The 27,976-nt window shown below is 39.8% G+C and overlaps 1 protein-coding gene across 2 annotated transcripts in view; it reads right to left on the reverse strand.

Moving 5' to 3' along the window:
* Positions 1–15,774: 15,774 nt before the first annotated feature.
* The window catches only part of rell1 (RELT like 1), a 44,822-nt gene continuing 32,620 nt past the window's right edge, over positions 15,775–27,976 (reverse strand). The window contains exons 6-8 of one of the 2 annotated variants that reach the window (XM_023274162.3): positions 24,645–24,777; positions 20,017–20,054; positions 15,775–19,931 (exon numbers count right to left, since the gene is read on the reverse strand). In XM_023274162.3, coding sequence (XP_023129930.1) covers positions 20,037–20,054; positions 24,645–24,777 — 151 coding nt within the window. In that variant the 3' untranslated portion in view covers positions 15,775–19,931; positions 20,017–20,036. Of the gene's footprint in view, positions 19,932–20,016; positions 20,055–24,644; positions 24,778–27,976 lie in introns of those variants that run through there. The other variant, XR_008600648.1, reaches the window with a different exon arrangement.

The following is a 27,976-nucleotide window of genomic DNA, read 5'->3' on the forward strand; positions in this document are numbered from 1 at the left end:
AGCTGCAGAACCACCAGTGGAAAACAAGTTTGGCAGTAAATCAGGACCAAGCATTAAACATGTTTGTGTGTTCTCTACATTACCAACTGAATGCATTTACTGTAAGTTTGTGATGGACACAGTTTGTGCTACTGTAACTTGATGGCTTTTTCCAGCAGTGTTACTAACATGCAGCTCAACAGGTCTGCAAATAGTAATAACTTTAATTATATAGCACCCTGAAGGACAGCATTCACAAGGTGCTTTGGCAGTCAAAACATGCAAACACAGACAATCAAGCAAGACATAAGGAGACAAGGCAGAGCAGTTAATTTAAACATGAGACACTTGTGCTCCAAACAAGAAAGATGTGCACTCAATGAAGGACCTAGGATCCCTAGCCCTTCACTATACACACCAGTGAGCAGTGATTCCTAACACATCTCTGGGGTCATCAGGTAGAAACCTCCCTTCAACAGTATTTAGTAACACAACACCTCCAGGAGGCTAGGCGGTGAACACTGGCATCCCAGATTCACCCCCCCTAGTGCCAGTTCACACTGCTCCTACACAATCCAAACAGCACTGCCACGTTCAACTGACCCAGGCCTGTTTAGGAGATGCTCCAGGTAGTGACCAGTGCCGATGCTACCAATTAGCTAGTGCAAGATGCTGAATACCTAGCGCCAACTGCTAAAAAATGACAAAGAAATTATACATACAGACTCTCCAAATCCCTCTAAATGCTAATGCTAGCTACAAGACTACTACCATGTCCAAAGCAAACTTACCACTGACAAAGAAACTATACAAGCCAGCTCACCAAACTTGCTAGTGCTACATGCTAATGCTAACCCCCTTATTGCTAAGACACTTCATTACTTCAGCCAAGCTCACCACAGACAGAGACTATACAAGCAAACTTCATGTAGGACGCAAGTACCAATTGCTAACTGCTAATTGCTAATGCTGTCTAAAAAGAAAGAAACAAAGAAACAGCCACGACCTTACAACGCAAACTTACCTGAGATGGCCACATGGTCCCAAAGTGACTCTAGCAGGCCACGCCCCCACCTTATCTACACTTCCTCTTCCTGGATCTCTGCCCATTGGAGAGGGAAAAGAAGGCGGGGCAAGCAAAGTGAAGGAGAGGCCTTCTACTCTGCCTCCCTCTACTCCCTCACCGCCACTATTTTACCCCCAACAATTATTATTACTCCTAATCCATATCCACTGACTAGATCTAGCAGCCACATCTGCCATGTCCCTCACCGTCTTCCTCAGACTCTGCCCCTGCACTCCCGGCTTCCTCAAAAGTGAAACAGCTGACCCTGCAACGGAACCCCTACACCCCATTTCAACTGGGCAAACTCTGTTTCTCCATCCCCTCTGCTCACCTTCTGTCTTTAAGCCTGCATATGTAGCCTTCTTCCTCTCATAAGCTGCCTCCACTGAATTTTCCCACGGGACTGTAGACTCAATGAAATAAACTGTCTTTTCATTCACAGACCACAAAACAATAGTAAAAATGATAAGTTAAATGAATAATGAGCTAGATTGGCATGCATATCAAACAAAGGAACTAGGCAGTTTAACAATTAAAGAATAACATTGAAGATTAAAAGTTAGAAACTAAAAATCCAAAAATTTGAGAATTTAAAAAACTAGCAACATCACATGAAAGGACCAGCTAGCTAAAATTAAAATAAAGAGAGAACATGTAAAAAAAGAGAAGCACTCAGAGAGCGCAGTACTTTGCCAAGGCTGCTGGGTCGTATCATTTCCGACAGATGAAATCTTTAATAAAAAATGACCTTGCGGTAAACACAGGCGTGTGTTATGCATGTGCACGTTATGTACGGATACCGAATTGTGTCACCTTAATATGTAGCGGGTGGCGGGAATTGATGGATCTCAGAAACACCCCCACAACTTAATCAGTTGTTCCTTGTATCATTTCTGGTGGATAAGTCCTGATAAGTCCGCAGCGGTTGATTTGTAGTAGGATCACAATCGTGGTCGTCAGCAGACAGCTGATGTAGTGTTCACTTGTTGTCATAGTTACAGGGACGTCATGCCGCTATCTCGCAATACAGAAATCTTTAACAAATCCATGGATCCAGACTATAAGCTGCAACACTGACAAAATCTAAAATCTCCTTGAGTTATTTCTGACCTTCCCTGAAAATTTCATCCAAATCTGTAAGTTCATTTCTGAGTAATGTTGCAAACAGACAGACAGACAGATGAACACACGTATGCCAATAGTCACATAACTCTGCCGCATTTCTTGGCCGAGTAATAAACAGGACATAATACAGAATAAAATGCTGAAACTAATTAAAGCTAAAATTAAATTTCACATTAAAGCAAGTCTATAAAAGTGGGTTTTCAGAAGTGATTTAAAAGAAGTTACTGACTCTGCAAACCTTATCTCCTCAGGCAGGTCGTTCCAAAGTCGAAGGGTCCTGATGGAGACAGCTCGGTCACCCTTAGATTTAAGCCTTGACTTCGGAACGACCAGAAGGGATCCACCTGAGGATCTAAGGCTCATAAGGGGTCAACAGATCACAAATGTAGCTTGGAGGGAGACCCTGGCAAGCTTTAAAAGTGGTCAGTAAAATCTTAAAATCAATTCTAAAACAAACAGGAAGCCAGTGGAGGGAAGCAAGGATAGGTGTGATGTGATGCCGTCTGTTGAAACCGGGAAGAAGCCTAGCTGCTGCGTTTAGGACAAGTTGGAGGAGACAGAGGAGCTTGACAGGAATGCCAGAATGGAGGGAGTTACAATAACCAGTCAGGAGAAGATGAGTGCACTTAGAAGCTTTTCCAGGTGTGGTGTGAGAGCATCGGCTTAATCTTGGAGATTGTTGTGATTTGGAGGAATCAAGATTGGATGATGTTTTTTGGCATGGGGAGCAAAACTGAGGTCTGGGTCAAATAAAACGCCCAAGCTTCTGGTAATGAACTTTATGTAGGTGGATAATGGGATAATGTAGGTTAGGAGGGTTAAAAAGTCAGATTCAGATTTGTTTAACTGAAGAGGGTCTCTGAGCCATCCAACGGTTAATGTCATTGAGACAGTCCTCCTGGATCAGCAGGTCTAAGCGGAAGGTATATCTGTGTGTCATCTGCATAAAAATGAAAGGATACATTGTGATTTAGGATTAAAAGACCAAATATAATGCATTCTCAGGATAGGAAACAAATTAGGAAATGAAGTAGGGCTTCTTACAGCCAATTTAAATCCCAATTTTGGAACCTACACTACCGTTTAAAAGTTTGGGCTCACTAAGAAATGTCCTTATTATTGAAAGAAAAGCAGTTTTTTTTTCAATGAAGATAACATTAAATGAATTGATAATGTGTTAAATGATTAGTCTAGCTGGAAATTTTTAATGGAATATCTACATAGGGGTACAGAGGCCCATTTCCAGCAACCATTACTCCTGTGTTCTAGTGCTACATTGTGTTAGCTAATGGTGTTGAAAGGATAAATGGTGATTGGAAAACCCTTGAGAGATTATGCTAGCACATGTGCCATGTGCCATAGTGATCGAGCTCGATTAAAAGAAATGGAAAACTCTGGCTTAAGGCCCAACACACTTTGCTAACCCATTAATCTTGCTTTGAAGTACAGCCCCTAGCTCTGTGGTGGCTAGCTATTAGCATACAACACATATTTGGTAGCCACAGTGCACCAAAGTTAAACTCTAATTATGGCAATTCAATGCAAAATATCACCCTTTTTAAATGGTTTGAAGTTCACTTGTTTGCTTTTTCCGTTTAACATAGGTTCCTTTTCGCAACTTGTTAGCTGTACACTCTGCATTTTCTTATGAATTAGACAATCTCTCATATATACTGTAGTAAATCTTAAAAATTCCCTCCTACAGCACTTCAAAAGCTTGTTTACAAGCGCTGCCTCTTTCCGTCTTTATAAATAAGTGCGATCACAGTGGGATTTGGGTGTTTAAACCTCACCATCGCAGCAGTTAGAGCCTCGGCAGGCGGCATCCAGGATCCCCTGGGGTCTTGGTTAATGAACACCTCTGGGTTTTTTTCTTAACTCAAATGCAGCATGTGGAAATGGTGGAAAATTCAGCCGTGGCTAAAAGATATCCTGATCATCTGACTGACTGAGGCTGTCTGTGCTTGTGTCTCTCTCAGCGCAGGAGGTGGAACTGAGCCCCGATGATACCAAAATAGCCTTTTCTTTGGCTGTTTGTCTATTCATCTCTCCCACCCCTTTCTATCTTCATTCCTCTTGCTCTTGGATTGTGATTGCTTTTTGTGGATCCCTCGTTTTAGGCCTGATATTTGGTTCTGTCTGCAGTTGGACGTTGCTTTCTTGGTATTTGTTTTGCACAATATCCATCCATCCATACATTTTCTATACACCGGTTAATCCTCATTAGGGTCGCAGGGGGCAGGAGTCTATCCCAGTTGACTTAAGGTGAAGGCAGGGGACACTCTGGACAGGTCACCAGTCTATCACAGGACTACATATAGAGACAAACAACCACACTCATTTTCACACGTACGGACAATTTAGAGTTACCAATTAACCTCAGCATGTTTTTGGACTGTGGGATGAAGCAAAACCCACGTATGCACAGGGAGAACATGCAAACTCCATGCAGAAAGATCCCAGGCCGAGACGTAAACCGGGGATCTTCTAGCTGCGAGGCAACAGTGCTAACCACCAAGTCACTGTGCAGCCCATTTTGCATAGTATCTCTAGCTTTACTTATCTACTGGATGTGTATTGATTGTTTTTACATGCTTACAAGAATCTCTAGTGGGTTTGAAAAAAAAAATTCTGTCTTGACATTTCACAAATTCCTTTTGCTCGTCTGCCTCGGCGTCGAGTTTCAAACATCACAGGAAAACCACATGAAACCAGAGAAACCAGTTTCGTGTCACATACTGTCACACAGTGGGAAAGACCAGCAGCCTTGAGTTTACACTGAGTCTCGTGTCTTAAAGCATCCACAGTTTAACCAAGGCTTTCATTCGAAATACCTCGGAGCACGTGAACAACCAAGTATGAGTCCCCCCTAAAGGTGCTGTTGTGTTTTTATTCTCCCTCCTGATAGACAACTTGTGGATACAGTGGGTGGCTGTTTAGTCAGCAGCTTGCATTGTGGTGAAATCACAAACTGAGGCACAAACACGCAAAGAGGCAACTCACAATGAAAACAAGTTAAATAACTGATCAACTATAAGGCTGATTAATGCATCTTATTGCGATTGTATTTTTTAAAAATCTGCTGTTGGGATGTTTTTTAGGAACCAAAAAGTCTTCACAGTGAGTACTTTTGAAGTTCTGAATGCACATCCTGTATTTGCAGTCGATGTTAATAGTGTGCGAGTGATTGTTTCACAAAATAAGAGACTATTTCCATATATCCATGCAGTGTGATGACAACAGGATCTGCTTCATCAAACCAGTGACTCATCTTTTCATCAGTGCATCGTTTCGCAGCACAACAACAGAGCCGAGCTCAGCTGGTGCGTCACCAGATTACTTTGATCCTTTCAATCAGTTCGAGGATTCACAGAAAGGTAGATTATACCTGTGTACAGGCAGATAAATAACAGCTGCAGCTTAATGTTTGCAGAAAGAGAGTTGAGAAAGAAAATATTGAGTACAAAGCATAATATCAGGACATGTGGAAATTTGTATTCGGAGGGAATGACTGGTTATATTTGTCTGTAATCATTTTTTACGGCTTTTGGCCACACCAGTCCAAAAAGTAATAAAAGTTTGGATGATACTGCTTATGCGGCCACAACAGTAACAATGTGAGTTGTTTTTTTTTTTCTGAAGCAGCAGCTCAGCCAAAGAGGGCTAATGGGCTGATGCTTGGGCACCAATAGACCAGCTCTGTGTACATCCTTGATCCAAATACGTTACCCAATGGAGAAAAAAAAAACTAAAATCCATTGAAAATTCATAGAATATATCAGTGACAGAAAAATGCATTAGATGTTAACACTTTATTGAAAGAAAATCACAAAAAAGTGAAGTTCAACTGCATCATTGTATTAGTCAAAAAGTAAAGGACAGGCCTCTTGAACAGCCTCTATGTGAGACATCAAGGTGACAGCATCTGGTGTTTAAGAAGCAAACTGTGCAAAAGAAATAACCACTACTCTTCAAAAGTTTGGGGTCACTTAGAAATGTCCTTATTCTTGAAAGAAAAGCAGTTTTTTTCAATGAAGATAACATTAAATGAGTCAGAAATACAGTCTAGACATTGTTAATGTGGTAAATGACTATTCTAGCTGGAAACGGCTGATTTTTAATGGAATATCTCCATAGGGGTACCGAGGAACATTTCCAGCAACCATCACTCCTGTGTTCTAATGCTACATTATGTTAGCTAATGGTGTTGAAAGGCTAATTGATGATTAGAAAACCCTTGTGCAATTATGTTAGCACATGAATAAAAGTGTGAGTTTTCATGGAAAACATGAAATTGTCTGGGTGACCCCAAGCTTTTGAACAGTAGTGTACATCAGAGGAGGAATCCACCACCAGTGATGTTTTTGTGTCCAAAATCAAACGAAGTTGTGCTTTGCAACTTTATTGCACATCACAATCTGTGGATGGCTGCACAACTCATTGGACTAAACTTCTACCACACATATACTGATGACAATTTTATATTTTTATATATATACATCCATAAACAATTTAAACAAAAAAACATATCATTTACAGATATTCCATATAAGCTGACATGTTTGTGTGCCATTAAACTCTTTTTTTGTTGGTCTGCCACCTCTTCAAAATTGAAGTCCCTTGTAGTAAGTTACCTCTAAACACAAGTCAAGTATTTTACACTTACACTTGTATTTAGCCCTGAACATCTCAGAAACTTGCTTTCAAAGCATATAGTTACTCTGGATAGCATTACATTGGCCTCCATTACTACTGTGAGGAACCTCAGAGTTATCTTTGACCAGGACATGTCCTTTAACTCGCACATAAAACGAGTCTGTAGGACTTCCTTCTTCCACCTGAGAAATATTGTAAAAATCAGGAACATCCTGTCTCAGAGTGATGCAGAAAAACTAGTCCATGCATTTGTTACTTTCAGGCTTGACTATTGCAATTCCTTACTATCAGAATGTCCCAATAGCTCTCTGATAAGCCGAAAGTTGATCCAAAACGCTGCAGAGTACTGACAGGAGTTAGCAAGAGAGATCACATCTCTCCTATACTGGTTTCGCTTCATTGACTTCCTGTGAAATCTAGAATAGAATTTAAAATCCTTCTCCTGATATATAAAGCTCTCAACGACCGATCTCCATCGTATCTTAAAGACCATATAGCACCAAATCATCCTAGCAGAACTCTTCGCTCTCAGACTGCAGGCTGACTTGTGGTTCTCAGAATCTCTAAAAGTAGAATGGGAGGCAGAGCCTTCAGTTATCAGGCGCCTCTCCTGTGGAACCAGCTCCCAGTTTGGGTTCAGGAGGCGGACACCCTCTCTATTTTTAAGACCAGGCTTAAAACCTTCCTTTTTGACAAAGCTTACAGTGAGGGCAGATTTAGGTAACAATCTGAATTGTAATTGGTGCTATACACATAGAATTGAATTGAAACTGAACTGAAAAAAGTATATTGTTGTTCATGGCTGCACAGTGGCATGGTAGTTTGCACTTTTGCCTTGCAGCTAGGTGAATTTTCAAACCTCCTGCCTTCCCTACACTATCTATAACACAGTAAATACTCTTTGAAACTGAAGGCATTAATCTTTCAAGATATTACCAATATACTGCAGTATTTTAGCAAATATTACTTAAACATTTTGTGCTCTTGTGTGTATTTACAGCTACACGATTCTAATTTAGCACCGAGCCAAGATAAACTACCGAGACTACATTCTTGTAAGTAGAGGAACATTTTGTTCAGCAGCTCCTGAAAACGTCGCTCTCAACTTAAAGCCAACATAAAAGAATGCAGATGTCGGCTTGAAGCAATTTGACTAAAGAATCAATACATAAATGAAGCTTTTAGTCTTCAGGCCCTCAACTGTGAAATGAAACCTCAGAGCTTATAATGACACAAGACACAGCACACGTGTGACTTTTCATGCAAGTACACATGGGAAACAAAGTTCCCAAACACTAAACACATATTTGACTTCACTACGGCTGAGAGAAAATGAATGTTTAAAGCAGCGAGGGGAAATAGTATGTCAAGGAAGCAATTTTGGCTTTTATATGATATGTCTGTGGAGCTTCTTATGCGTTTGAATTATGGCAGCGATGACTGTGAATTACATTTCCCAAGCGTGTGTTCACAGAAAAGCACAGGTGTGTCTTGTTTGATGTCATTAGGCTAAATTGAGATGATGAGATGGAGATTTGCACTTCACCTGGAAACCAGATGAGACCAGAGGGAAGAGATGGGCAGTTTTTAACAGCAAAAAGATCATATTTAATAATACTTACAACATAAGTGATTTAATATGACGTCTGTGATTCACAACCTCTAAATGGCCCAAATGCTTTACAAGAAAATGCGAAAGGTTACAGTTCTCATGTGGAGCAGCCATCATATTAGTTTACTGACTTAACTTGATTGCTGTAACTGTCCCTCTTCAATATCATGAAAACATTGTTAAGCTGATATTTTTTAAAAATCATATCAGGTGAGAGCCATACGCTTTTTTTCCAGCGAGCCAACAAACATTTGACCAAATATAAATGTAGTAATCCTCTCAAAAATACCCCAAAGCTGTTGAAAACACATTAATGAATATTTCTTAATTCCTTCGTGGTTTATTAGGAATCTTTAACACACACTCATACACACAAGAGGATACATTATGCTAATTTCTAGCTCTATATTTTTATAATACTTTAAACTAAAGACACTTTGTATGATTCATTCAATCATGTGATCATCAGCAGGCAGCTGACGTAGCATTCACTTGTTGTCATAGTTACAGTGACGCCGTGCCACTATCTCGCAGTGACACAGAAATCTTTAACAAATCCATGGATCCAGACTATAAGCCGCATCACTGCCAAAATCTAATCACTTGGTCTTTGTGTCATTTCTGACCTTCCCTGAAAATGTCATCCAAATCCGTGAGGCTATTTTTGAGTAATGTTGCCAACAGACAGACAGACAGACAGACAAACCAACGCCAGTCATCACATACCTCTGCCCTGTTCCTTGGCAGAGTAATAACGTCAGCATGTAACCTGCTCCAACCACAACAGACCCACTAAATACAAGCGGTACCTCATGAACACTGGATGCTGCCCTCAGCAGGCTTCCAGAAGCTGGCCAATCAGAGTGCTTCTTTAATTTAAAAGTTTGACCACATTTAATGTGAACATTGGGAAATATCTGCGTACACTTACTGGCCACTTTATCAGGTACATCTTGCTAGTAAAAGGTTGGACTCCCTTTTACCTTCAGAACTGCCTTAATTCTTCATGACATACTTTCAACAAGGTGTTGGAAACATTCCTCAGAGATTTTGGTTCATATTATCATAATAGCATCACACAGTTGCTGCAGATTTGTAGGCTGCACATCCATGACGTAAACCTCCCGTTCCACCACATCCCAAAGGTTCTATTGGATTGAGATCTGGTGACTGTGGAGGCCGTTGGAGTACAGTGAACTCACTGTCATGTTCAGGAAACCAGTTTTGTGTCATGGTGCATTATCCTGCTGGAAGTAGCCATCAGAAGATGGTCCACTGTGGTCATAACAGGGTGGACATGGTTAGTAACAATACTCAGGTAGGCTGTGGAGTTTAAATGATGCTCAGTTGGTACTAAGGGGCCCAAAGTGTGCCAAGAAAAAATCTCCTACACCATTACATCACCATCATCCTGAAGCGTTGATACAGGCCAGGATGGATTCATGCTTTCATGTTGTTTATGCCAAATTCTGACTATCTGAACATCAAAGTTGAAATACAGACTTGTCAGACCAGGCAACATTTTTCCAATCTTCTGTTGTCCAATTTTGATAAGCCTTTGGTAATTGTTGCCTCAGCATCCTGTTCTTCACTGACAGGAGTGGCACCCGCTGTGATCTTCTGCTACTGTAGCCCATCTCCTTCAAGGTTGGACATGTGTGTTCAGAGATGATGTTCTGTATTCCTTGGTTGTATCCAGTGGTTGAGTTACTGCTGCTTTTCTATCATCTCCAACCAGTCTGCCCATTCTCCTCTGTTCTGCAAACCCTAGAGATGGTTGTGTGTGAAAATCCCAGTAGATCAGCAGTTTGTGAAATACTTAGACCAGCCCATCTGGCACCAACAACCGTGCCATGTGCAAAGTCACTTAAATCCCTATTCTGATGCTCGAGTTGAAATCCAGCAAGTTATTTTGACCACGTCTACATGCCTAAATGCATTGAGTTGCAGCCATGTGATTGGCTGATTAGCTATTTGTGTTAACAAGCAATTGAACATGTGTACCTAATAAAGTGGCTGGTGAGTGTATATATGACAAAAAAAGTAAGAAAAAACATAATAGATAGTCTTAAGACATGCACTGGGACGTCTACATCAAAAAATAACAACATGGAAGTCTCAAAAATTGCCCTTCCCTGAATGGCCAATTGATATTGGCTCAAAGTTAATCCCCATAAACCTCCATGTTAAAACTTCACAGCAGAAGACAGCTACTTTCCCCATACATGACAACTATAACACGATGAATTTTTATATAGCTTCCTTGTATACATTGTGTTAAGGTTTAAAGAGACATTTGCATGGCCCACCTCAGCACCACTCACCCTCACACACCTCTTTGTCCATTTTTAAATATAGTCAATGATCTACAGCTATGCCCATCAAATGGAATGCGATCTCCTACTGAAAAACATTCTCTGTAATCTATAGTATCCAGCAGTTTTTAACAAATTACCGAGCCTTTTCTTAAACTGAAACTACACATATGTAGCTATGATGTTTAATGCATTTAGACATGGAAATCTACAGTTTTCCATCCTTCACTGTTTTTTCCTTCCAGTCATCTCACCCCACCTCAAGATAACGCCACAAAAGTAGTTTTGCAACAAGCCAATTTGTGCCACGACCTGCTGTGTGTTGAGCATAAATGGAGTGTACGCGGGCAAATAAAGAGCACTTGTGTGTCAGATTCCTTCATGTTGTTTTCATTAGGTCCATTAGGCAGCCGGCTGTAGAGTCCCCGAGGTGTGAGCGCTCGCTTAACATGTTTGTTTTTCTCAAGGCTTTGTTGGAGTTAATGATGTCACCCTTAATTGTGGCACACAAACACACCTCCTCATCTCAGAGGAAAAGGTAAGAATGTATATTTAAAGAGACAATAGCCGCCTAGAAGAGGGTTTAAAAAGCTGGTACATTTATTGCTATTTTGTACTGAAAATAGAAGAAGACGGTTGTAACTACTATCTTAGCTTAGAATTACTTTTAGGTTCAAGGCTGCTTTTCAATCATATCATTCCATGTTTGTATGAGTTAAGATAAGATTTTCAAAAGAATGAATATGACACTGTTGGTGAAATTTCCATTTATCTGGAGCTGTGGCTTTGTCAAGGTATTTTCTCTGAATGTATTTCCTGGTCTCTCTTTGTTAAGGCTGTGTTTTTAATGGTCAGCCTTCTTGTTGATTTAACTTCTCACTGTCCTGAAAACCCATTAAATTACCCACAAATCAAAGTCAGCATCAGATGTAATCTGTTACCTTTTAAATGTCTGAGAAAACAGCTCAAAATAGTCCCTTTGTTGGAATTCATCCCACATCATTGGATTCATGTTAATGTTTCACTTGGGGTAAATAATAAAAGTTTAACCTGGAAACTAAAATGGGACATTTTCTTAAAGTGACTCCATGCAATGTTTGTTTTAAGGCTTTATAATTTTAAACTCACTCCTGCACACTTATTTGTGACATTTTGGTGCTACACCACTATCAGGCAAATAAATGTTCTTAACCAATTTGTTAAAAGAAGGCAGAACTAAGGAAAATGAAAGATAGATTGTCAGGATTTTAACTCTTTAATTTTATACTACTGTTACTACTATTACTACCACTACTACAAATAATAATAATAATTGCTATTATTATCATTATCATTGTTGGTGTTATTATTATTATTATTATTATTATTATTATTATTATTATTATTATTATTATTATTAGCAAACAATATATTAATAATAGTAATTATTATTATATACCTATATATTTCATAATTACATTATATAATTATAATACTAAATTATTATTATTATTATTATTATTATTATTATTATTATTATTATTATTATTATTATTATTATTATTATGCTAAGGAAAATAAATGGTAGATTTTCAGGATTTTAATTCTTTAATTGAATAATAACAACAATAAAAATAATAATAATAGTAATTGTTATTATCATCATTATTGTTGGTGTTGTTATTATTGTTATATAATATCAGTAAAAAAATAATACAATGCTAAAATATAATGTATTAATGTAATATTTATACAAAAAAATACAAATATTATGTATTAATGTTTTACATTTAACAAAGTTAATTATTATTATTTCATTTTAAACTATTATTATTATTATTATTATTATTATTATTATTCAATATACTTAGAATTATATAATAATTATTATTAACATATGATATAATTATATTATATAATTACTAAAAAGTAAATAGTAAAAAAAATAATAATTATCATTATTATTATTGATAATAATAATAATAATAATACAATGATAAAATATTATTTATTAGTGTAATATTTACATAAAATATTTACAAATATTAAGTTTAGTAGTTTATTATTATTATTATTATTATTATTATTATTATGGCTGCACAGTGGCGTAGTGGTTAGCACTTTCGCCTTGCAGCGAGAAGATCCCTGGTTCGCGTCCCGGCTTTCCCGGGATCTTTCTGCATGGAGTTTGCATGTTCTCCCTGTGCATGCGTGGGTTCTCTCCGGGTACTCCGGCTTCCTCCCACAGTCCAAAAATATGCTGAGGTTAATTGATTATTCTAAATTGCCCGTAGGTGTGAATGTGAGAGTGATTGTTTGTCTGTATATGTAGCCCTGCGACAGACTGGCGACCTGTCTAGGGTGTCCCCTGCCTTCACCTGAGTCAGCTGGGATAGACTCCAGCACCCCCCACGACCCTAGTGAGGATTAAGCGGTGTATAGATGATGGATAGATGGATGGATATTATTATTATTATTATTATTATTATTATTATTATCACAGCCTGAGATATGTTGATCATTAGCAACAACTTACCTTACAACCTTAGAGAATAAAAATGTCAAGAAATGCCATAAAAATATTCTATGTTAATATTTGTTTTCACTTTCACTGAACTAGATTTTTTTTTTTATTAGAAACTGCATTTCTTCTGGGTTTTTTCATCAAATGTTGCTAAATGCTTAAATAATACAGCAGCACAGAAGCACATTATTCATGAAATCCATAAGGCAGCTCAAAATCACAAAAATTTAATTTCAGATGTTAAGCACTGGATTTTAAAAGGCTACTGATCACACCAGGCCAATTTAATTCATTGTTGTGTTTCTGCAGTAGAGGAGGCTGCAGTTTCTGGATGGCATTTTCCATCGCTGTGCCACCTACCAACCTGTGTGGTTTCAAAGATTTATTCGACCCAAAATAGTACATTCTGTCCAGGTACTTCCAGTTCTAAGGGTTAATTTGACCCAAACAGTACTTTGTCTCAGTACTCATGGTTGTAAAAGTTTATTCTATTTCTATTTTCAGAGGATAGATTGCTGGTACAGATGCTCATTTCTGCCTCCTCACTGTCCATGTTTGACAAGCTTTTAGGACAGTGGAGCCACAGCCCTGGAGTTAAGGAAAGATGGGCAGTGAGTAATCTCATAAAGTCAAAGGTGTTAAACAATACCTAGACTTCCTCTCTGTGGTCCCAAATGTTTCCCCCAAAAAAAAAAAAAAATAGAAAAAAAACCCAGCTTCTGCCCCTGAGCCAGAGCTCCGTCCTCTTGGCTGATAGCCAGAGACAGAGATAAGATGTAGGGCACTTAGCCTGGCATCGGCGTGGGAACCCTGTTGCCTGGAGGCCTGAATAATTCAGTGCCTAAGATAAATTTATTGCTTATGAAGTCACGCAAAAGAGACAGATCGGAGCTGTATTATTATCAGGACCCTGTTCTATGTGCAGACCTAATTTGTGGAATCTTTAATGTGGTACGAGAAACTTTGCACAGTTCCGGTGACGTCTGCTGTTACAGCCTCTGGTGATTGTTTGCCGTCTTGTTTCTGGGGTCTTTTTGGGCCTTTGTATGGGGAGATGGCTTGTGTAGGCCCATCTGTGGCTGGTTTGAGAGCCTCTCCAGAACCCCAGCTGCCAGTCATCCCAGCTAATGAGTCTGGAGCTGAACATCTGCCATTCTTTTGAAGTCCATGGGATATATCTTGCATACATTTTTATTAAAAGTTTAAAAAAAAAACACTAATGTTTTTATGTTCATTGTGATCATGTCTTTACAAATCCCATAATTATTTATTATGGAAACAGTCACTTATTAGTAAAAAATGACTGGATATCACTAAAATATCAATTAAATAACCGTCCGAATTAATAAGAACCACCTTCTAATGAGCTAAACAACAGTAAATGAGTGTATTCAACAATAGATTTGATTGTGTTCTTTTTGTTAAATTGAGATAATCATGACAGATATTTCTTTTTTGGCAATATATCAAATTTTATATGGAAAATAACTATTTTTATCTGTGTCTGAGAAATCACTTTCCAGAGGAGTACTGTGCTCTCTGAGCGCTCTTCTTGTTTTCTTCTTTCATTTAGCAACATCCACCAGTCTTGTTTTTCTTTGTTTGACCATTTTTATATTAAATTTGTCACTGTGCAACAAATGGCTTTATCTAACCCAACAACAACAGATTTTGGGTTGTTGCTGGGTTGTAACATCTACCCCTTTTTTTTTATTTTTTAAGAACTAATGTTAACACACATACATGCAACAGGAGCCAACATTTGCACCCGACTCATGTCCTGCACCGTCAGCCACCATCTCTCTGACAGGCTTAACTCCCCAAAGCCATCTTTGTGTGTTTATAAAAGGCAGGTGTGCTTTGAGGCCTGCAGCCATGGGAGGGGTAGTTCCTTTTCCACTGCATGTAAATGTCCCCCATCCCTGTCAACACCTTGAAAGTCAATCCTCCCTCCAGCGCACGTCAAGCGACACCGGTGGTGATGATATGTCACTCAGAAGCCTCGTTTAATCACATTCCGGCTGTTGTTTGGAACGGTTAGGCATCTGTTAACAGCAGAGTGAAGTAATAACCTCAATGAACAGATTTTTATCTTCTCTTCTGGCCTCCTGTGGTCTCTTTAAGGTCACAGAAATTGCATATTCTTCAGCAAGCGTCTTTGCATAAGTGAACCCGATAAGACTCAGAAGGTCAAGAGGCGACAAGGCGACAAGAAGAGTCACGGACTGTTAATCCTCATTCTCGGGCTCCAAACACCTCTCCGTCTCCATCTCATCTCTATTATCTGGAAATGATATGATAGAGAGCCGGGGGTCGTTGGACTACCTACTCGAGATGAATAAGACAAATCATCTTTTCATTAGAAAAGAGAGGGAAGCAGCGTCGAGGAAAGAAGGAAATGAGAAAGAATGGAATATGAAGACGGATGGTTGAGTCAGGGAGGAGAGGGAGAAGTTAGCCTGCAGGTCAGCAGACACCGGCTTTTATCATCATAATGTAACTGCTATACAACAAAATGAACCGTGTGTTAGTCATTTTATTTATTTCCACTATACAATAAAAATGCAGTCATACAATACGAAATTTTTAAAAAGTGTGCAGTTTTTTTCTTTAAATTATGCACAATGGAAAGACATTCACAGATACAAAGGTGAAAAGAAAACCCCAAAATATCCAAAAAAGGCAAAAAATAAAGACGTCTGATTGAAGTCTTACCTCTCAAGGGTCTTTAAAGGGCTACTCTGGTAGTTTAGCATCAAAGTGACACTTTTAGCTTTAAGTATGTTTCAAGCTCCTAAAACGGGCTCCTCACAATGAGGGTTATTTTCCTCAGACACACATATAGTATTTAGGTTGAATCATGACTATTAGTCAGACTATTAAGATTAGTAGAGTTCCCCTTCATTTAAAAAGGAGGTTAAACTTGCTTTGGTGTCCCTCGTTCTGTCTTCCTTTTGTGCAAGTATTGCTAAATTTGGGCTAAATTGATTGATTCATTAATTTTTGGTGTGAATTAGCATTTTAAAAAATGACTTGAGGGCTGTAGAAAAAGTCGGTGCTGAAGCTTAAACTTATTCGTCATTACTGTCGTTATGTGACGATGGGCATTGGTTTGTCTGTCTGTCCGTCCGTGATCAACGTTACTCAGAAACAGATTAACGGCTCTGGATGAAATTTTCAGGGAAGGTCAGAAATGACACAAGGACCAACTTAATAAATTTTGGCAGTGATGCGGCTTATAGTCTGGATCCACGGATTTGTTAAAAGTTTCTGTATCATTGCCAGATAGCGACACGGCGCCACTGTAACTCAGCTGCCTGCTGACGATCACGATTGCGATCCTACTACAAAACGACCGCTGCTGACTTATCGGGACTTATCCGTCGGAAATGATACAAGGAACAGCTGATTAAATTGTGGGGGTGTTTCCGAGTCACAGCAATTCCTGCCTCCCACTACATATTTAGGTCACGTGATTCGGTATCCGTACATAACGTACACATGCTTAACACAAGCCTGTGTTCTGTGCAAGGTCATTTTGTTTGAGGGGCCATCTATATTAAATGGCCACATTCTATGGTGCTGTGATTTCTACCACAATTTTTTTTCAAGATTTCATCCATTCATCCAAAATCATACACCTGAGCAGCCTTGGAGGAGTACTGCGCTCTCTGAGTGCTTTTCTTGTTTTTACTGTTTTGCACACAAACTTTTAAAACAAGAATGAACTCATAGCCCTATTCACATGGGACTAGTATTATCTTAGGAACTCATGCATTTTAAAAACTACCCACCCACATCTGGGTTTCATGCAGCACACTCGCACAGTGAAGTCTGTGTTTTACTCAAATTTACTAACATTATCCGAGGATATGATAACAGGCTGCCACATAATACCAACTGGGCCCGTCCTGATGGATTTGAGCTTTCTGTGAATAAGTCCCCATGCTGTGATGTGACGAGCCTCCTGAATCTGCACCTAAAATGATGTCCAAATGTTCCTAATAAATGCCAACGCAGACTCTATAATTACTGAGCAGGAAAGAAGCAGAAGACAGGTGTGGAGAAGAAAAAAAAAAGATGCCAATTTGCTTGCACAGGACTAATATTATCACATGACCTCTGCGCTGTGCAAAATATGCTTTACATATTGGGGACACGGCAGATTAGTGCTGGATTAAGATCACAGACAAACTCCATTATTACTAGAGGCCCCCAGGTGATGCTAGTCCTGTGTGGATAGGGCTTAAAAAGTAGCAGATTAAAACCTGAAATTCTTGTTTTTGCTAACCTTCAGTGGTTTAACTAATCATCTTGCAGCACTTTTGTGTATTCAGGGTGGGAACAGTATACACACTACTGCTCAAAGGTTTGGGGTCACTTAGAAATGCCCTTACAATTGAAAGAAAAACTTTTTTTTTCAATGAAGATAACACTAAATGAATCAGAAATACAGTCTAGACATTTTTAATGTGGTAAACGACTATTCTAGCTGGAAATTTTTAATGGAATATCTACATAGGGGTACAGAGGAACATTTCCAGCAACCATCACTCCTGTGTTCTAATGCTACATTGTGTTAGCTAATGGTGTTGAAAGGCTAATTGATGATTAGAAAACCCTTGTGCTGTTATGTTAGCACATGGATAAAAGTGTGAGTTTTCATGAAAAACATGAAATAGTCTGGGGGACCCCAAACTTTTGAACAGTGCCGAAAAGACATCACATCTGGTGAAAATGACGGTGCTTTTCAACCTGTATCTTCTTATAATTGTTGTGATGGTGCCTTTGGGCTTCACTAACTTTACAATCGCCTCCTCTGTTGAAAAAAATAAATGAATAAATTCAGCAAAACAAATAACAGCTTACTTGCAATTCATCTATTACAGTTTTAATTTTGGTCAGACTCAAAGAAAAGCTTAAACTGATGATTCATGTCAAACCAATACAGGCTTTTGGCCCATTTCCTGAATTTTAAGCTAGCATGGCCAAAAAAATACTGGAGTTTAGCGTCCCTTAATGGTGGAAATACAGAAATATTTTAATGTCGGCACACACACGCACACACACACATATTCCTGGAGGTAACATACAGACCAAAACCCTTATTTTTGATCCACTCAGTGCCTTGCATGCCACAACGAATGATTCTTTATGCTGTAAACACTTTGCAAATGACAGTGCCTACCATCTGGCCACTCAGAAACACACATCTCATTAGAAAATAATAAGGCTTTACATCCTGGTGGATCAAATGATAGATAACATAATCCATAATGGATTAAATCATTTGTACAGTATCTGCTCCTGACGACTTTGCACAATGATGATGAATATAAAGGCAGCTCATGCTAAAATATGATAAATCCATGATTAATTAAAATAGGCAGCTTCATGTGGCTTTAGTGGATGAACACAAAGAGCCTCAGATAATGAGCAAAAAAAAAAAAAAAGAGGTTTATGAGGTCAGAATGTTTCCCTTAATGTTTCTAAATGTGATTTAGTGGCACTACTAATACAATACTATCCCTCCCCTGGTACAAAATACCTGTTATTCCAGCCAACTTTCTGCTTCTTCTCAGCTCTGGAACTTTAATGTTTTCATTTTGATTCACTCTTTTCGTTCTCAGAGTCTCATTTTGGACACAGCAGGCAGCTTTTTTCTTTAAAAGTGCTATACGAAATATTTATCAGGTAAAGAGCCGAGCACTTCCTTCAGAAGTTGGTGGAGACCAAAGCAGAGCTAAAAGGAGAGTAAATGCTGGACACATGAAAGTTAATGCTTAACTTTTTCAGCAGAATGTGTAAAAAATGACATTTTCTGCTCACAACAATATGTCAGTATGGTGTTCAGAGCTTGCTGTGCTCACTCAAAACGATTACAATTCCTTTCAACTTAACTTAAAACATTTAGAGAGCAGCCTGTGTTTGAATTTTGGAGCTGATTTGTTGCTCGACCCAGAACACTGCGACTTCTTTATTAGAGATCAGACTGAAAGAACACGAAGAAACAAGATTATCAGATTGGAAAAATAGCAGAAAAACATGCAGCGTGAGGATGATTAATCACCCTGACAACATGTGGCACATTTTCACATCATGATAACGCCATTACAGGATGTGACACCTTTAGTTTTTAATCACATCTGCTAATGTTCCAGTCTACTTTCCTGGCAGTACGACTGCTATATCAGGTTGTTCCTCCTTTCTGTTTGGAAATGACGACCTCCACCTTCATCTCAGACTGGCTGTACCTCATCCTTGGGTGTAGTTTTATAAATTAACCAACTGATAACATGCAAAAACTCTTTCGTACTACCATGGATAAAAACATATGTACATACATCATGGACCACATCGACATGTTGAGTAATAGGACCATTAGGGGAGGCACTGGTTCTTGCTCCCATCATGGTATCAAGAAGGTGCCCTGCTTTAATGCCACCGAGCAAGGCACTGCTGTAAATCCATTCCAGGGGTGGATAATGGTGTGTATTCCCAACAAACACACCTTACCCCCTTCTACTTGTAAAATAACCACCATCGTCATCAGAAGTTTCTCTCCGAGTGAAGCAACGACTCCTGGATCTATACATTCCTGCTGCGCTGCTGTTTGTTGTTCTCATTTTGGGCTTAAAAGTGTCCACATGTTGCTTCTCTTCTCTCATTGGAAAGCTGCAAAATTTGGACAAAAACATGTTGTTAGACACAAACAGATCTATAAAACGGAGGCATGTGGCTGATGAAAACATGACGTTACCTGGACTTCTGTCATTTCTATCATTTCTCCGTCTGCTCCTGGTAGGAAGAAAAATAATCACATTTTAATACAGAAAATGATCATTGATCAACAGTCAATACGCTTAAGTCTTCAGTCAGATTAGAAGCAATCACCCTTCCACGCTGCAATGCTTGTTATTGTCTCGGGACATTTTTTTCTCCTCAGGCAGCATGAGAAAGCCAAAAGTCAACACGAGCACTAACATCAAGAAGTGAAACAAACACGGATCTTAACGTATTCGAAAGGCGTAAATAGATTCTTCTGCGTTTGTATCATCTCTGAAACATGAGTGTGATGTCTCTCCGCCCTAAAACAAATTTGCTGAGGGCGTTGATTCAGTCAAGGTTGGTGAATCTAAATAGGGTTGTAACTAAAGTCTGAAGCAAAGACTCTAATCTCTCATATTACCAACTCTGAATTTCAGGATCTGCTCAGGATTTTTAGCATAACTGCGAGCACAAAGTGTAACAGAAGCCGGGATGAGTTCAGTCCGCTTGAAAGTTTCATTAAAGTCACCTGCTAACAGATTATGTGATTACACGATTAAGACTAGAAAAGCACTCAGAGAGCGCAGTACTCCGCCAAGGCTGTTCATTCCCACATATGGCATTGTCAAAAATCGAGCATTTGTTTATTAATTATTGATGATCAGTAATCACGGCAACATAGAATGTAGCCATTTAATATAGATATACCCACAAACAAAATCACCTTGCGCTGAGCACAGGCGTGTGTTATGCACATGTATGGATGCCAAATTGCATGACCTAAATATGTAGCAGGTGGCGGGAATTGATGGAACTCAGAAACACTCCCACAATTTAATCAATTGCTCCTTGTATCATTTCTGACTAATAAGTCCCGATAAGTCCGCAGCGGTTGATTTGTAGCACGATCACAATCATGTGATCATCAGCAGGAAGCTGACGTAGTGTTCACTTGTTATCATAGTTACAGTGACGCTGTGCCGCTATCTGGCAATGATATGGAAATTTTTAATAAATCTGTGGATCCAGACTATAAGCTGCATCACTGTCAAAATTGAATCACTTGGTCCTTGTGTCATTTCTGATCTTCCCTGAAAATTTCATGCAAATCCATTGGTACGTTTTTGAGGAATGTTGCTAACAGACAGACAGACAGACATACAGACAGACAAACCAACGCCAATTGTCACATAACTCCACCGCGTTCCTTGGCGGAGTAGTAATTTACTGTAAGGAATGAGGCTAGCAATATTTTTTTGTACACTGCATGGTGAATCTATGGCACCACCCCCAAAAAATATAAGGTCTTCCAGTTGAACCTAGCCCAGCTTTTGTCTGATTACAACACCATTTCCTCCAGCAATTAAATATGTCCGTCCATCCATCCATCATCTATACACCGCTTAATCCTCACGAGGGTTGCGGGGAGCTGGAGTCTATCCCAGCTGACTTAGGGTGACGGCAGAGGACACCCTGGACAGGTCATCAGTCTATCATAGGGCTACACTTAGAGTGAAACAACCAAGCATCCTCACGGTCACACTTACAGACAATTTAGAATCACCAGTTAACCTCAGCATGTTTTTGGACTGTGGGAGGAAGCTGGAGACCCCGGAGAGAACCCACGCTGCGCAAGGAGAACATGCAGAAAGATCCCAGGTGCTCTAACCGGGACGTGAACCGGGGATCTTCTAGCTGCAAGGCAAAGGTGCAAACCACCGCGCCACCTTGCAACCCCCAATTAAATATGTGCAATTGACTTTTCCTGGTAGATCATTCTGTAACACGAAAGCTGGATTTCTAAAGTAAATTTAAAAAACAATGCAAAGTGGCTTCCACACAGGATGGAACAATAGTACCAGTGCATGTTGAAACATATTCATTTCAAGGCTTGCACTTCGAAACAGCGGCTTGGTGTGGCAGCACACCAAGGTGCTAAGGAACTTTTCAACTGCTGCAAACTGTATTCTTATAATTTAGGGTCATTGGTGCTCTATTAAAGTGTTTACAACCTCAGGAGCTTGCAGGCCTTTTTAGGGCAGGCAAATCCCTGAACCGTAAGAGTACCCCAGCAAAGCATCATTCACGATCTTTATCAGGGGTGATAAAGTGCCTAATCCACATAGACTAACATAAAAACTGGAGTTCCATCCAGTTTTGGCAGAAATCAGAGTTACCATCATGGTGAAACCTACACAGCAATAGAAACAGAAATGTTAAAAGGGCCAGTTAGGGAGTTATTTCTGTAAACTTGCTACTTTCTGCAGAGAAAAGTCGCCTATTGTCAACAAATTACATAAAAAAAACTCAAACCACAACTGCTTCAAATCATCTCTCCTCTGATAAATTCTCCAACACAGACTGCTCTGTCTGTGGCTGCTGGTGTCTTCTGCTAAGACGTGCATAGGAGGTCAAAAATGACTATTTTCCTGGTAAAAAAAAAAAAAAAAAAAGCTAAAATAAACCGCCTGGTATGACGGTTTTCAACAAACACGGCTTAGTTTTCAACTATGGTTTTGTTGCTCGAGGAAGAAGTGGGTCTTATTTATCATGTTCACATGGTGCCCATTTTCTGACATTAGGCTCAGGGCAAAGGGTGATAACTCTGTTATCAAAAGTACTACTGTATTCCAGGGTGTGAGTTACATAAACGTAGGGAATCTGAGACAGACACTCAAACACAGTGTTATAAATTAATTCATCTGAATTCATTCATCACTGGACATTTTAAAAAGTTACTTCCCCAAACTAAAAAAAAAACACAAAAATTGACAGAAGACGAAATCACGCCTATATGTGTGTTGACTCAAGAGGGGTAATATTAAATGAGAAAAGTGATTGACATGAGTTAAATACTTGGTAGCCTTACTGCATTATATTTCAATATTTCCAGTTTATTACTCCACCAAGGAATGGCGAAGTTATGCGACGATCGGCGTACACTTGTCTGTCTGTCTGTTAGCAACATTGCTCAAAAATGGAACAACGGATTTGGATGAAATTTTCAGGGAAGGTCAGAAATGACACAAGGACCAAGTGATTAGATTTTGGCAGTGAAGCAGATTATAGACTGGATCCACGGATTTGTTAAAGTATCATTGCGAGATGGCGGCACGGCGTCACTGTAACTATGACAAGTCAGCTGCCTGCTGACGATCACAGGATTGCGAGCCTACTTCAAATCGACCATTGCGGACTAATCGTGAATTATCCGTCGGAAATGATACAAGGAACAATTGATTAAATTATGGGGGTGTTTCCTAGTCCCATCAATTCCCACCGCCCGCTACACATTTAGGTCACGTGATTCAGTATCCGTACATAACGCACACCTGTACTCAGCACAAGGTCATTTTGTTTGTGGGTAAATCTATATTAAATGACCACATTTGATGTTGCCGTGATTTCTGCCATGAATTTTTTCAAGATTTCAGCTGTCGGAAATGATACGACTGAGCAACCATGGCAAAGTACTGTGCTCTCTGAGTGCCTTTCTTGCCTTGAATTGTGTTTTCCTTAACATAAATAGAGATATTTCCACCATGAACTGGTTCAGAAAAGGAACAGATTGGTGCAAGAATTTAAAGGTTTGACATTTCCCATCCAATCCCCAGCTCCAAACGATGGATACTTAAATGTAAAGTGCATGCAAGCATCCTTTGAAACCATCTTGCTACATAACAACACTGAAATCTGCACAGAAAATAACCGTCACAGAACAAGAGCTTGACTGTGTACACATGAACATTAAATGCGATTAGCCAGCATGCCCCTCAGATGACTAATATTTAGCCTTCTATAAATGTTTTCTATAAATGTTTTTGCCGTCTGCTGTGATGCTGCCAGTTTTTTTAAAAAGAAGAATCTGAAAAGATGTTAACTAGAAGGAAATTCCTGTGTCGTCCGATAGCATCAACAGGAGGATGCAATTTCTCTGCACACTCTTGTAAGCAGTGAATTACACTGAGGAGAGGCAAGAAGATGCTGTTCATGATCACCTAAAGCGTTGCACTTTCATAAAGCGGAGTTCCTGCGGAGCTGGAAGCTACAGCGGAGTTTTTCTAAAGTCCTTTATCATGAATTTTTAAAACACTCCCCTTACTTATTTCACTGCGATGACATGAGCTTTAACTAATACCAGGGCTTCAGACTGTGACCATTTAGTCACACTTTAACACTTTTGGAGACAGAGCTATCGCAACTTGCAAAAAAGTTGGTCTTTTTCACTAATTACCTTCCATATTACAGTTTTTCATGATGGTGAATTCCTGTGTTTGTGCATGTTCCAAGTCCACACTTTTCATACACTTCCGTTCAAAAGTTTGGTGTCACCCAGACAATTTCATGTTTTCCATGAAAACTCACACTTTTATTCATGTGCTAACATAATTGCACAAGGGTTTTCTAATCATCAATTAGCCTTTCAAAACCATTAGCTAACACAATGTAGCATTAGAACACAGGAGTGATGGTTGCTGGAAATGTTCCTCTGTACCCCTGTGTAGATATTTATATGAAAAATCAGCCGTTTCCAGCTGGAATAGTCATTTACCACATTAACAATGTCGAGTGAGAGCAAAAGACAAAGATAGAAACAAATAAAGTCTCTGGCACACTGACCTGTTGGGACTCTGATGTCGTTCGGCTCTTGGGCTCCGTCTCTGTGGGTGATGTTGGGACGCTCCCGTTGGAGTCCGTTATTAGCAGAGTCCGCCGATCTCTCGCTAATTTTTCACACTTTGTCACCCGGAACCTGAGAAAAACACACAAGGCAAAGGTTCAGAATGTTTTTGCAGGCCTGTAGTCTCTTACACCGAGGAGTTGGATTATTAAAAATAAACTCTCTTATGTGAGAGAGTTTATTCTCTCACTACTAGCTGGAAGAAAAATACAAACAGCACAGTGTATATTGTTCAACTCAAAAAAAAGTTTGGAGACTGTAACAAATTACTTTTCTGGGTGAGTCAGTGATTTGGTGGTTAGCACCATTGCCTGGCAGCTGGAAGTTTCCCGATTTGCATCCCGGTCTGGGCCTGGGATTTTTCTGCATGGAGTTTGCATGTTCTCTCTGTGCATGTGTGGATTTTCTCCAGGTTCTCCAGCTTCCTCCCACAGTCCAAAAACATGCTGAGGTTAACTGGTGATTCTAAATTGTCCGTAGGTGTGAGTGTGATTGTTTGTCTCTATGTGTAGCCCTGTGATAGATTGATTGATTTCTTTATTTTCATGTCATGCACACAAGTGTGCCCAACCCTCATGGGTTTAAAAGACACCAATATACTAGCATTGCAGCAATACATCCAAAACACACATTATTCTGCTGCTCAGTTCTCAAACATAATTTGCTGCCTTTTATCCCAGGCCTGGCAAAGAAATTCTGCCATGAAAAAGGTTCCCCTTCTAAAACATAACTGAAGTTTATCATGGTCATCCATCCATCCATCCATCCATTATCTATACACCGCTTAATCCTCATTAGGGTCGCGGGGGGGCTGGAGCCTATCCCAGCTGACTCGGGCGAAGGCAGGGGACACCCTAGACAGGTCGCCAGTCTGTCGCAGGGCTACATATATAGACAAACAAGCACTCTCACATTCACACCTACGGGCAATTTAGAGTAACCAATTAACCTCAGCATATTTTTGGACTGTGGGAGGAAGCCGGAGAACCCGGAGAAAACCCACGCATGCACAGGGAGAACATGCAAACTCCATGCAGAAAGATCCCGGGAAAGCCGGGACGCGAACCAGGGATCTTCTTGCTGCAAGGCGAAAGTGCTAACCACTACACCACTGTGCAGCCCCATGGTCATCCAACCAAAAGAAATTAAAATAAACACAGGACATCTTATTGAAAAGTACCTCCCTGATATCTTCATATACACGACAGTAAAACATAAAATAAACCTCATTCTCAACTTCATCTAAATTACACAGCAAACATAGTCTGTCCTTCTCTGGAGTAACATTAAACCTCCCAGTCTCTAAGACACTTTTTATTTCTATTCTTATTGTTTCGGTCTGGAACAGGTGCATAATACATCACTGCGCATTATACTATGTACAATTGTGTTTGTGATAAATAAAGGTCTTGAATCTTGAAGCTAATGGTAATGTTCCTGAGCATAACTGTGCTAACAGGGATCTCTGCGTTCTGCTTACATTATACTTCACATAAGGTTCCACACTGTATCTGTCCTTTATAAGACAATAAGTTTGTAATTTGGGTTTATACCAAATATCAACAGACCATATTTCTCTAAACCTAAGAAACATATTACTCCTCATTTCCTGAACATCACAGAATGACCTATTAAGAAAAGCAAATGATGAGTTAATGACAATTGGAGATACCCCAATGAAATATATTTGTTGTGATTCTCTGATTGGACATCTCCACAATTCTATTCCAAAGGTGAAGCATTTGGCATTTATGTCTGAAGTTAGGAGGTTCCCATCCCATATCGTATGATAGACTGATGACCTGTCCAGGGTGTCCCTGTGACGACCCTCCACCTGGACAGGTGTTCCTGTCTTTCTGGAGCTGAGGGTCGTCAGCTGATGAGCCACACCTGGGATCAAGTGGCTCGACTCTATCTAACCTTTGCTCACTCCTACTGCAGCTGGCTGACAGGAGCTGCTGCCTGCGGGAGCTTCAGCCGCATGCTTTTGGGCTTTCTGTTTGTGGTTTGTTGTGCACATTTTGGATTGTTTGGTTACAATAAAATCATTTTAGTCACCACACTGTGTTTATGTCCCTGTTTTGTTGCAGCCTTTGAGCCAAGCTGTAACAGTCCCCTACCTTCACCCTAAGACAGCTGGGATAGACCCCAGCCCCCCTGCGAAACTAATGAGGATTAAGTGATGTATAGATAATGGATGGATGGAAAATAAAACAACAGTTAGCTGACCGACTTTGCTGCTGGTTTTTCCCTTCGCAAAAAGTCTATTTATAGCCGTATGTTTAGAGCCGTATAAATAAACCACAGAAAATGGCCCTTTAATGAATGATGCTGAACATACAACAACAAACACACACACTCCTCACGACTCTCATTCATCTCATCCTAAACATGACGTCTAATTCAACCACCCACTGTAAGCCACACATGCGCGCGCACACACACACACACACACACACACACACACACACACACACACACACACACACACACACACACACACACACACACACACACACACACACACACACACACACACACACACACACACACACACACACACACACACACACACACACACACACACACACACACACACACACACACACACACACACACACACACACACACACACACACACACACACACACACGCTCCAAAGCTTTAATTAAATCAGCAAATGAATATTCGTATCCAGGTCATGCTGACCCTCTGCGTACATGACCATTCATCTGGGTGTGCAAATGAAAAGAAACCTCTCTGCATCCCAATCAGCTCTCAGCAGGGCATTAAGGATGAGGAGTGCAATCGCTACGTGTCGGGGATGAGGATACACACTTCCTGGGTTGACTGATGGACAGAGAAATGGTCTCTTTGCTTTAAACTCTATGTGGGACACACCTGGACTAATTTTATAACGATAGCACACTGTCAGGGTTTAGTTCCCTGTGTGTTGTTTTAGTCTTAAACCACTTTCAAACGCTGGAAAGTAGAGAAGAGGTCTCCAGGTGCTTCTTTTGTTCTCTGTCATTGCTTTTTACCTGAGAAACAACGATGCTTTCCTACCTTGGGAGAGACCTTCTGACTACTGAAACCTTCAAAGTCTTGACATCCCTCATGTATAAAATATTTCCACGAGTAAAATGTTGTTTGCTTTTACACAAGTAGTTTTTTAGAAGCACGAAAAGTATTAAGAAAGGACCAAAACATTCAGTGCAGTGGTAATCACTTTCTAAACAAGGTTTTTGTCCTCAGAACTTCGCCAGGTTCA

This window comes from Amphiprion ocellaris, chromosome 23 (genome assembly GCF_022539595.1).
Source record: "Amphiprion ocellaris isolate individual 3 ecotype Okinawa chromosome 23, ASM2253959v1, whole genome shotgun sequence".
NCBI lineage: Eukaryota > Metazoa > Chordata > Actinopteri > Pomacentridae > Amphiprion > Amphiprion ocellaris.